The 13,400-nt window shown below is 33.4% G+C and overlaps 1 protein-coding gene across 3 annotated transcripts in view; it reads right to left on the bottom strand.

Annotated features, from left to right (window-relative positions):
• Positions 1–598: 598 nt before the first annotated feature.
• Positions 599–13,400, bottom strand: part of LOC124367693 (tRNA-dihydrouridine(16/17) synthase [NAD(P)(+)]-like) — a 190,572-nt gene continuing 177,770 nt past the window's right edge. For all 3 annotated transcript variants that reach the window (XM_046824727.1, XM_046824726.1, XM_046824725.1), the window contains exons 5-9: positions 11,995–12,243; positions 11,095–11,240; positions 6,388–6,509; positions 3,183–3,338; positions 599–1,954 (exon numbers count right to left, since the gene is read on the bottom strand). In XM_046824727.1, coding sequence (XP_046680683.1) covers positions 1,784–1,954; positions 3,183–3,338; positions 6,388–6,509; positions 11,095–11,240; positions 11,995–12,243 — 844 coding nt within the window. In that variant the 3' untranslated portion in view covers positions 599–1,783. The remainder of the gene's footprint in view (positions 1,955–3,182; positions 3,339–6,387; positions 6,510–11,094; positions 11,241–11,994; positions 12,244–13,400) is intronic.

Here is a 13,400-nt window from a genome sequence, read left to right as displayed (position 1 = left end):
ATGTTTAAGATTTATTATGAGTTTCAATATGCGTTTTATTAAAAATCATCTGACCAAAATTGTGTAACATTTTGAGTTTTTACTAAATGTCTGTGTTTTTGCACTCAATTTGTTAAAAAATACCCTTCCATAGGAGGACACTGTGCACACTAAAAGAACCGTGTCAAAGGGTTATGAGCCAGCTTTAGTGAACCGACCATGAGCTTTTCACCATTAGAACAATGTTAAACCTCATGCATCTTTACACCCTTACTTTTTAAATATATAATTAATTAATCCACATACCAACGCTTTGGTTTTTATCAGACAAACGTATAAAAATATCACAAAAATTTAAAAAGGATTTGGATCCATATTAAATCTTAAAATTTAGACTCTTCAATAATTCTTCTACAAAAATAAAGTCGTAAAAGTGCATGAAGTTTATTATTGATCGTAAAGGCTAAAATAAAGATGGCCACCAAAAAAACCGGTTCTTAAAACTAATTTGGAAATCTGAAAATATTGTTTAAAGCAATACTGTAAACTACTATGATACAATTTAGATACGTTTTAATTTAGATATAGAAAATAAAGTGCGAATAATGATTTACAAAACACCTTTTTATGACACTAAGTTTATTATTTTTATTTACAAACACCTTATAAATATCTTACAAACATAAAATGTCTTATCACAATTCAATAAAAACAATATACAAATCTTCACTAAATTCTACAAAAATACATTACTATTTTAAGGATGATAAAATGTCTTTTGCTCGATATACAAAATAAATAATGTAATCATCAAACCATTTTTATGTACGGTTATTTACATATAATCAACAAATAATATTATGGAACAAGTATTTTATAATGCAATCTGTTCTATTAAAATAGACTGTTACAATGCACCCCAACAATACAGTATTGTAGTACCATTACACTCATATTTAACTACACAACTATAATTAATTTACTTCTTTTAGTTACCATATTCAACAAACAAAATTAAAATCTTTTAATAATTTGCATTTTTTAATACGAGGCTACATTTAATGCTAATTATTTTCTCACTGATCATAATGATTTGCATATAAGCCCATTAACTACACAACACATACACACTTACACTTGCAAACACACATTATAACCAAAATATAGCAATAAAGGAGAAAATTAAACAAAACATTTCTATACCTGAAAGAAAAATGAATCTAATTTGAATAATTGTTACATTGTTTTGCCTTTTAATCGAATACAAATCTTACAAAAAGTATATAAATAACATATAATTATTAAAAAGAACTAGCAAGACAAACAATGTCAATTCAAGTTTTCAAAATGTAACAAATTCAATCTATAATAACAAATTTTATTGTAAGACAAATAAATACACACGGTACATGCAACAAACTAATCTTAATGAAAACATAAATTATTATGTTTTATTAATATATAATCAATAACAACTTTTAGTATTAACCTTGAAAAAGTTAATTGACAAATAATGTCAGTATTTATTTTGTCATAGCTATTTTGTGTTTATTATTTTACCCAAGCAAAAATCTGGATAAAAAATATATCAATAAAATATGTTCGGCCATTATAAAGATAGCAATATAAACAAGTTGAATAGCTATATACAATTGAGGTCATTAAAATATTCAGAACTTTACAAGAGTAAATAAAAATACAAATTTTAAGCTAAACTTAAAACAAATTGAACTTGTACATATTCAGTAGTCCTCAGTACGAACAATAAGGTGCGTTGTGGTCACGTCAGGTAGGCTATGTGATCTCATCTGCAGATCAGCTGTGACTGAGGGTCAGGATTCTGCGGAGCTGCACGAGTCCTGGCACGTTCTCTGCGCGTACGTGTCAGTATACGGTGGCCGGGACAGTCCCAGTTTTCCAGGTAGCACTTGGTTTTGCAGCACGCCTTACACATGCTGAACTCGCATTTCAGTCCCTGTGTGTACAGAATAAGCAATAATCATCTGATTTTGATGATGAACCCATCCAGACAGTGCATACGAGAAAACTGCACTAAGATGGCTGTAAAGACGAGTTAAAGCACAATAAAAGACATTTCTCTTATTTGAAAAGTTTCACAAATATTAAAAAATAAGTTTAATCCCACCTATGGATATTGATCCTCTCTACACAAATTTCACATTTAACCCCACTTATATCCAACGTATTAAATTTAATTTATAAGGAATGCAAATTATAGGAACAAACAATTGTATAATAAATTATAAGTATAAATATTTTGTGGGTTCTCTATACAGTGATTATCTTGAATAATTCAAATGCAAACATAAAAAAATTTAATTCACCTTAAAAATATCTATACAAATGGGCCTCATTTGTCCACAATAAATCTATTACACCTCAAAGTTTCTTATCAGTTTGTGGAATTTACCATGATTTAATAAACCACTATATAATGTCTGAAAGATGGTAACATCTCATTTTTGACATTTCCTTATTATTTATGATTTACCTCATTTAAAAATACATGCATTTTTAAATTACTATTAAAAACCTGTTTATATATTATTTCTTAACACGTTCGCTGCTAAAAATCCCTGTATAGAGTTCCCTATAAGCTGAAATTTTTTAAAATATATTTTTACTTACTTTCGGGTGAAATATGATAGAAATATATGAAAATTACTCATAAGTCACAAAAATTATCACTCTCTACCATCTTGGGAATACGGTAACTGTGGTTACCGCTAGCTCCTAGGGACAGTCTTCCTTGCCAGCTGGTAACTCTAGTTACCACTCGCACTAGGGAACGCCCTTTTATGGCAGTGGGAATATTCCAAATGGATACATCGTAGCTAAGTGAACTGTATTTTATTCATTTTAGACAAACATAAACAATGTTTATAAGTTAATGCAAAAACTAAAATGAATGTAAAAGTTTATCAAAATGTGAAAAAGTGTATATAAATTCCCACTAACTCACTCAAATTCAGTTATTATTTACAACTATGTGGTGAGTAATTATAAAAAAATATATTTAAATGTTTACTTGAAATGATACAAAAAATATTGTTGTACGTAAGTTTAGAAAAATCTATTCCAATCCAGTTGTGAGCACTCCAACTGTTGGGGTTGGGTTGCCACAAAAAGTTAAGGCAAAGTCAATGTAGTATGATTAATTATGCCAACAATAAGAGACGTACCACAGGATTTGGGCACTGGCAACATTTCTCGAACACTTTCCTGCAGTGAGGGTTTTCTGACTGGCGCTTTTGTAGTTTTTTCAATTTCTTCTTTGACATATTTGCTTCTGAACTGCTTTCCCGTTTAGCCCTCTTCACTGCAGTAGTCATGTTGTTCTGAAAACAAAGGATAAAACAATCAATGCAACAAATTAAAGATTACTGCTACTAACAATGAACTGAAGAGCTTATTCATTCATTTAGCTGCTCTTTATTTATTATAATTATAAGATTTATTATAGTTACATTTTGACGTTTAACCCTTAGAAATCGAGAGGCCATTAATGTTCCCTCAAGTTATTTCTTGCTCAGCTCGGATTTAGTGTCAGGTAGTTATCCTTTCAGCTCGCTGAGTCGTGCATAGTGGTACGCTATATTCTGTGTCATATTGCGGCACTTGCATAACAATGTACGTTACTTTGATTCTAACTTAAATATCAGTATTTGACCTTCGGCTTTTTGTATTACTGAAATTAAATTAAATTATCAAATAATTTACAAAACTTATTAGCTTCAAGGTTGAAATTTTATAGATTGTTATTTATTATTAGCTTTTAAACAAATCAATTAATATGCAATTTAAGTTATAGGTTGATCTGTTTTTAAGATGTTTTTATTTACAGAATAAAAATAAAATTTGTCTCAATTAGGTATTTTGTCTCACATGTGGCCAGGTGATTATAAGAGGATAATCATATGAATTTGATGCTAAACACGAATGATTAAAAGTTTGTTTAATTATTGAATGTAATAAAAGGTGCATTGTTGTAGGTTAAATTGGTAAATGGATGTTAGATATTCAAGGAGAAATTAATCAACCTCTTGTAAGAAAAATATAAACAAAACTAATTTTAGTGGTTTTATTTGTATATTCTAATTGTGACATCAAATTTGTAACATCAATTTGTAGTATCAATGACGATTTTGCACTAAAAATTTGTCAACTATATTAAAACACAAACATTTTACAAAAATGTTCTTTTAAACTTTCCATTTGATCAGATTATGCCATAACTGTTTGTGGTTATATCACAGGAAACAACTTCACGCTCTGCCCTAAAACTACAAGAATCAAGAATTTATTCAACAAATTACAAAATGTACATTTTGTATAGTTGACGTCAATATTACTTTTTTAAGACCAAGGCATCGATCTTTCATAAGCATATTTCAATAGCCATATAATTTAACAGAAACAATGACTAGCCTAGCCTATAGTTATTCAATAAAATTTAACAATAGATAATGATAAGAAATGTAATTTAACCATAAATTAATATAATATAACAATAAAATAACAAGTACAAAACAAGGAATGTAACAAGAATATTCTCAGTCAAAATCTAGAAGCTAATATCAATATCAGTCGTAAAGAATTCATTCATACTGTAAAACGGATTATTTAGTAACCAGCAAAAGATTTTTGTTTTATATTATTTAAATCATTTTAACTCAACTCGGTGGGCTTCCGCTGGTAATCAATTAAACATTTTTAAACCAATACATGAAAATGATCTTGGGACTTGATTAGCCTAACAAGAGGTAAATCTAAATTATTTCTATGTCTGGTAAAATGAGCATGTGAGTGTGACCTTAGAGGTATGGCACCAATACCTAATTTAACATTTACTAAACATGAATAAATAAACAGATTAAAAACAGTGAATATCCTTTCCTGAATGAACAAGGGTCTACAATAGGCTCTATAATTAGAGAATGTGATAATTCTGAGTGCCTTTTTTTGCAGGAGCAAAATTCTATTTACTTCATGACCACAGCCCCACAAAAAAATACCATAACTTATAATACTATTGAAGAATGCAAAATAGGCCACCCGTAAATAGTGTCTAGGGATACATCTTTTGAGCTTACGGAGTAAGTAAATTACTCTAGAGAGCCTAATGCAAACATGGCTAATGTGCACACCCCAGCTTAGTTTGGGATCAAGGTATATGCCTAGTAATTTTCCACATGATCACTCAATTGTGGAAAGATTTACTCATTACTACTTAAACCAAAAATAATGGATTGAGTTTTACTGTTATTTAAGAGTAAACCATTATTTTTAAACCAATCGTTACATGCAGAAAGGCAGTTAGACATGTGAACATTTAGATAATCCAAACAACGATTACTACAGAAAAGAGTTGAGTCATCAGCAAAGATTACAGAATTACAAGTTAAATTAGACGGCAAGTCGTTAATCACTACTAAAAATAAGAAAGGGCCAAGGACCGATCCCTGGGGTACGCCACTCTTCACTACCGCCACCTCAGAGAGCCTGTTGTTGTACAGGACTTTCTGGGTGCGATTGGCCAAATAGGTCCGAAAAAAGTTTAGCTCAACACCACTTATACCGTAATGTTCAAGTTTTGTGATGAGGATGTCATGTGGAACACAGTCAAAAGCCTTTGAAAGGTCACACATGATGGAAAGTGTGCTTTCATGCTTTTCAAAACCATTCAAAGCAGCAGAGACAAGGGTTCTGACTGCATCCACAGCTGACAAGCCCCCTCTAAAGCCGAATTGAGATTTAGAAAACAAGTTGAAAAATTAAAAAAAAAATTGTTATCCGGTGTATCACAGCCTTTTCTATAATTTTTGAGAAGATTGGTACAACGGAGATCGGTTGATAGCTTTCAGGACATAAAAAAATCACCTTTTGTGAAAATAGACACTACTTTTGACAATTTACGACTTTCAGGAAAAATACCAGACACCAAACACAAGTTAACACAGAGGGTAAGGGGATACAAAATCACAGACAGCACTTCCTTGATGAGTTTGGAGTTTCACTACAAAATGAGTTTGAAGTTCACTGAAACCAAAACAGATAAGGGAATACGAACTAAGTGTTTAAAGATTCATCACCGACAATTTATTGCTGCCAAACATACATACATCTCCACTAATACTTACAAACAGTAACGAATTAATTATAATGAAATAATTATTGTTTATTACACTCTTATGTTTGAAACAATAAATTATTTCCTGAATCGGTTTTAAATGTTGTGCAAGCCATTAGTGTCCAATGTACACAATAGTACTTTATAAAGAAAAGACTTCAAATCGTTTTATACTTAAATAATGTTTAGAGTTTTCCACTACAGAGCATAATTTCTTGAAAAGTTTTTGATTGCCAACCAAAAACAATCATAATTACCTCCTTTTCGTCCACTGGAGCTGCTTCTGCGGACACAACAGCCTCCATCTTTTTGATATGTTCCTCTGGTGCCATCCTCACTCTAGGCTTACATATCCAGGGAGGTAGTTCCATGTCGTAGCCTAGAACATGAGCTTCACAATAAAAAACTGACCACTCAAAATCTCAAACATTGATTAATGACAGAGAATGAGTCAGAATTGTAATAAATCTTGTTTTTGTGTCAGTGACTTAAACACACAAATGCCGCTAACTAAAAGGTTGCTTCTAATCTCTTTTGGAATAAATATATATGGTGCCACTTCAAAATAGAACTTACATACAAGTCTAATTTTACAAAAACAATTTTTTAAAAAATTTGTATTGTGGAGTACTTAGGGCAGGCTACAATATATGAAAGTACATTTCAAACATTAAATATAATGACTGTTTACACTAGTTATATTTTATGCACATTTATTGATTATGCAATATTGTATGCCTCGCGAGCCATGAGGTAAATGGAATCATATATGGAATTACAATTGTAAAAAACCTATTTGAACTGTGGACATCACATATAATTTATAAACAAGGTAGGAATACGGCACACCACTTCTCATTCTTGAAATGTTCTACAAACAGATAGGGATATAGAAAAGGAGTTTTTTAAATCCTTCCGGCATATAAAAGAAATACTGAGTGAGCTTACTGAATATGAGGCTTCAACAACACTTAGCAATATCCCATGGAGTGACAAGCTCTGTCATAGAACTCATTCTTGTCTATGTCTAACCCGAACCGTGAATGATTCACCTCTTTTTTATACGATTAGATAACACTGAATACTTAAAAATGTAATTCCATTAACCTGTGGTTGAAAAAAGTGGCTAGAGGTAATGAAAAATTCATTTTAATTTTAACTTTATGTTTCTTTGTTAAATGGAAGACTAGACTTCCAGTTTGATAAAGCTAAGACTATTGTTCTTAGTCTAACAAAACATTCGTATATATACCTGGACTTTTCTCTATTCACAAAATATAACTATTTTATTTTTAAGTTAATAATAAAGTACAAGAATTTATTTTTTAAATTGTTATTACAATAGCAATACATAGTTGGATGAACATTAGCCCTCTGCCACTCCCTCAGTCATGTGTTATTTACAGGACTGAGACGACTAATCGAACGTACAATTTTGAAGGACTCAAGAGTGCAAAATATGTAAAACGATAGGAGAACCGTGGATATGTAAGGAAGGATATCAGGCTTCTCATCAGCATGTAGGACTGGAGAAAAATGTTGTGAATACTCTCACCACAATGAATTTCCTTACCGCTTTTATCCTGTTACGTTGGATTCAGCAGTAAGTATGACTGAAGATTGATATTTCCCACAGTAAATTTCCTTACCGCTGTTTATCCAGTTACAGTTGAGCTCAGCAGTAAGTATAAATGAAGATTGATTTTTTCTACGATGAATTTCTCTACCGATGTTATCCAGTTACGTTGGACTCACCAGTAAGTATGACTGAAGATTGATTTCTGCACAATGAATTTCCTTACCGCTGTTATCCAGTTACGTTGGACACAGCAGTAAGTATGACTGAAGATTGATATTTCTACGATGAATTTCCTTACCGCTGTTATCCAGTTACAGTTGGACTCAGCAGTAAGTATGACTGAAGATTGATTTTCTACGATGAATTTCCTTACCGCTGTTATCCAGTTACGTTGGACTCAGCAGTAAGTATGACTGAAGATTGATATTTCTACGATGAATTTCTCTACCGCTGTTATCCAGTTACGTTGGACTCAGCAGTAAGTATGACTGAAGATTGATTTTTCCACGATGAATTTCCTTACCGCTGTTATCCAGTTACGTTGGACTCAGCAGTGACTGAAGATGGATTTTCCCACATCAAATTTTCTTACCTCTGTTAACCAGTTATGTTTGTCTCTGTAGTAAGTATAACTGAAAATTTGATTTTTCCACAATGAATTTCCTTACCGCTGTTATCCAGTTACGTTGGGCTCAGCCATAAGTATGACTGAAAATTGGTTTTCTCACAACGAATTTTTTTACTGCTGTTATCCATTTACAATGGTCTGAACAGTAATAAGACTGGAGATTAGTTTTCTTAACGAGAATATCACTGAATTTGGGTTCCACTTGTTGAATGAATTCACTGACTTCTTAATGTTAGCCAAAAGATCTATTGTGCTCCATCCTTTTCTTACTGCTTACCTTAACAGTCAAGGTACCATACAATTACCTCGTCATCTTGAACCAGAGGTGGCAGATTCTCCTCAGCCAATTAAAATGGGGTATATTTGATATATCTGTTCTAATAACATATTTTAACTATCATTTGTAATGGAGAGCAATTCAAAGTAAGTGGGAGTAGCTAGGATTGTTTTATTAAATCTGACCTAAACTCCATAGCATGTTGATGTTCCAATTTTTAATTTAGAATTAATTTTGATTACTATGGAAACAATGTTTGTATTTATGTTAGTTTTATTTTCTGATTTTTGACCAGCTGCTACCTAATCAGGTGAGTGCTCAGAATGTACTGGGGCAGAGACTACATGGCAAAGGAGCTGAAAGAATATATTAAGTCTCACTAGCAACAGTTATGCCATCACGTCATTAAGAAATTCCTTGTCTTGGTGAGTGAAAAATCATCAAATATATTATCGCTTTTAGTTCAATGTGGTCTTCATGCAACAGTTACCAAGAATACGAATGGTATTTTCATTTGACTGGTATACATAAAGAGAGACATCTCATCAAAGGTAAGCGTACAATAAAAATGTTCAATAAGAATGAAAATTTTTTATCAAACTGCGGTTAATTCTAAAATATGAGGCATGTTTTTAAGTAAGTACTGTTATGATATATAAAAAAATGAAGTAAACTTTTTTAAACATTTTATTTTTAGATAAAAGCCCATAGCCTACTTTTATCTACTTTTTGACATTACTGTCATCAATATCATATCTAAATACAACCTTGTATACTGCCTTCATAGAAGATTGCCACCTGAATTAAGTGACTGCAGCACAATATTTTGACAAAATTGACGTTGTTGTGGTGCTGACCTTCAAGATACTTCTCCTGATGAAAAAACAAATGCTAGTCTCTGGGTGCAAAATTGGGGCTGTTTGGGATTATCAAATTGTTCCTAGCAAAATGCCATGATGAGATCTTGAGTTTGGTTTTCCACATGTGGATGGACATTGACATACAGCAAAACATGTTCCTCGATTAAAATGTTATAGAGAACACTTCTTAAAACTTGAAGAAAGTCTTCTGATAAAGACAAAATTGTGAAATGTCTGTTCATTTTCACTGTATTATTCATTTTTTGCACCAAATCGTTGGTGATCATTGATGATTGTCTATTCCTTTTCTTATCATGAACATCATTTTGGACATCTTTTAAAGATCTTACCCATTTGAACTCCATTTCATCACTTATAATGTTTGGTTCACACACATCACAATCCTGATAGTGAATTTCATGTGCTTTCATGTCTTTTAGCACCAAGAAAATAAATAACAGTCGACAGGATTCTCAATTGATAGGAGCATTTTAAAATATGGATTAACAGGTATAAAAAAAATCTAATTTTGCTGCAATTGCATCTGTGACTTACTAATAGACAAAGGTAGACAGTTCACAAGTTTGGGACACATTACATTAACAAATAAGGGATTTCAGCAAATTGAATACACATAAACTGGTATACTCTTTAGTACACTCTTGCGTTCAGAGCTACCTGCCTTTGTGGATTGGTTTGTACATTAAAAAAGATTGATTTCAGCAAATAGAATACACGTAGACAGGTATACTCTTTAGTACACTCTTGCGTTCAGAGCTACCTGCCTTTATGGATTGGTTTGTACATTAAAAAAGATTGATTTCAGTAAATTGATACACTGGCATACTCACTAGTATACTCGTGTGTCCAGAGCTGTCTCCCTTCGTGGATTGGTTTGTACATTAAAAAAGATTGATTTCAGTAAATTGATACACTGGCATACTCACTAGTATACTCGTGTGTCCAGAGCTGTCTCCCTTCGTGGATTGGTTTGTACATTAAAAAAGATTGATTTCAGTAAATTGATACACTGGCATACTCACTAGTATACTCGTGTGTCCAGAGCTGTCTCCCTTCGTGGATTGGTTTGTACGTTAAAAAAGATTGATTTCAGTAAATTGATACACTGGCATACTCACTAGTATACTCGTGTGTCCAGAGCTGTCTCCCTTCGTGGATTGGTTTGTACGTTAAAAAAAGATTGATTTCAGTAAATTGATACACTGGCATACTCACTAGTATACTCGTGTGTCCAGAGCTGTCTCCCTTCGTGGATTGGTTTGTACGTTAAAAAAGATTGATTTCAGTAAATTGATACACTGGCATACTCACTAGTATACTCGTGTGTCCAGAGCTGTCTCCCTTCGTGGATTGGTTTGTACGTTAAAAAAGATTGATTTCAGTAAATTGATACACTGGCATACTCACTAGTATACTCGTGTGTCCAGAGCTGTCTCCCTTCGTGGATTGGTTTGTACATTAAAAAAGATTGATTTCAGTAAATTGATACACTGGCATACTCACTAGTATACTCGTGTGTCCAGAGCTGTCTCCCTTCGTGGATTGGTTTGTACATTAAAAAAGATTGATTTCAGTAAATTGATACACTGGCATACTCACTAGTATACTCGTGTGTCCAGAGCTGTCTCCCTTCGTGGATTGGCTCGTAGATGGCTCTCAGTCTCTCGACAACTGCTTTGAAATCACTTATACTCGGTCCCTTTGCCAACTGGTTTCTTAGGTCCGAATTGGAAGGTAAACTTAGGCTGAAACAGAAAAAATCATTTTAATGAGAAAATAAGTATACAGAAGTGAAATATAATGTTCATTTTGAAGTACTTATCATAAATGGCAGATTATAGATGAAAAAGAAAATATTTATAAACATAGAGGTATGACAGACATACAATCATTTATCGTTGTGAAAAGGTTTGAGATATTAATCAATAGTTTTACAATTGAAGGTCCTATTTAAAAAATCTAAATCCTTTAGTATAGAAACACAAAAGTACTACTACACCACATATCCTAATCATGACACGGCAGCTATTACTATAGAAAATTTCCAAAAACAGTGATCAATTGGGAATATTTATATTCACGACCCTCAACACAGCAGGAAATGTCATTTGAACAAAACCAGTTAACTTAAATGCAGCAGAACTTGTATATAAATTGGGAATTTTGAACTTAGCCCGTTGGGATACTTAGTTTTCTTAATTAGTATCTTAATTTGTACAATTTAAAAACTTTAAGATTATAAAAGTTATACATTTCATCAGAAAAATAACTTGAAATCAAATTTATAATTAAATAAATAATAGATAGAAACAACTCATCATAATTTTAAACTTTATGAAATCTTTCAAAGAAATAATGTTTGTAATTTTACAACAGATACTCCAATATTATAATTATTACCAATCAATCACTCATATTCAAATAAACAAAACACACAATTTTATATATAAGTTGAGTAATTTACAACATAGAATACAACAATAAAATAGCAGATATTACCATTCATGGAAGAGTTTGAAAAGATGTCCGCGCACATAGGATGTGGGGCAGGGGTAACTTTCAACCAGTTCCAGGTACTCCTGCGCCACCTCGTAGACTGGGGGACTGCAGCCCTCAAACAGGCAGGGGTTGTGGAGGTTACCTTCCGCAGTCATCACAGCCTCACATCCCACCTCCAGTAGACATCTTTCCACATCCGCCAAGCACTGGATATTACCATTGGCTATAACTGGGATCCTCACGTTATCCCTGAAACAGATTTTACAATGACACCAACTCCTGCAGACATCTCTCTAAATCCACTAAACTCTGAATGTTACTGTTGGCCATCACTAGGATTTTCACATTCTCCCTGAAACAGATTTTACAATGACACCAACTCCTGCAGACATCTCTCTAAATCCATCACTAAACTCTAAATGTTACTGTTGGCCATCACTAGGATTGTCACATTCTCCCTGGAAACAGATTTTACCATAACACCAACTCCTGCAGACATCTCTCTAAATCCACTAAACTCTGAATGTTACTGTTGGCCATCACTAGGGATTGTCACATTTATCCATGGAAACAGATTTTACCATGACACCAACCTCCTGCAGACATCTCTCTAAACCTGCCAAACACTGGATATCACCACTGGCTATCACTGGGATTCTCAATAATCCATGGAACAGGTGTTACCATGACACCACATCCTGCAAACATCCCTCTAAATCCACCAAGCACTGGATTTTACTGCTGGCCATCACTGGGATTCTTAATTTATCCATGGAACAGGTGTTACCATGACACCACCTCCTGCAAACATCCCTCTAAATCCACCAAGCACTGGATTTTACTGCTGGCCATCACTGGGATTCTCAATTTATCCATGGAACAGGTGTTACCATGACACCACCTCCTGCAAACATCCCTCTAAATCCACCAAGCACTGGATTTTACTGCTGGCCATCACTGAGATTCTCAATTTATCCATGGAACAGGTGTTACCATGACACCACCTCCTGCAAACATCCCTCTAAATCCACCAAGCACTGGATTTTACTGCTGGCCATCACTGGGATTCTCAATTTATCCATGGAACAGATGTTACCATGACACCACCTCCTGCAAACATCCCTCTAAATCCACCAAGCACTGGATTTTACTGCTGGCCATCACTGGGATTCTCAATTTATCCATGGAACAGGTGTTACCATGACACCACCTCCTGCAAACATCCCTCTAAATCCACCAAGCACTGGATTTTACTGCTGGCCATCACTGGGATTCTCAATTTATCCATGGAACAGGTGTTACCATGACACCACCTCCTGCAAACATCCCTCTAAATACCAAGCACTGGATGTTACTGTTGGATGTCACTGAGATCCTTAGAGTTTCCCCGGAACACATTTTCCACC

This window comes from Homalodisca vitripennis, chromosome 8 (genome assembly GCF_021130785.1).
Source record: "Homalodisca vitripennis isolate AUS2020 chromosome 8, UT_GWSS_2.1, whole genome shotgun sequence".
In the NCBI taxonomy this organism is placed as follows: domain Eukaryota; kingdom Metazoa; phylum Arthropoda; class Insecta; order Hemiptera; family Cicadellidae; genus Homalodisca; species Homalodisca vitripennis.
The sequence above is the reverse complement of the archived record's forward strand: the minus strand, read 5'-3'. Positions and strand labels throughout refer to the sequence as shown.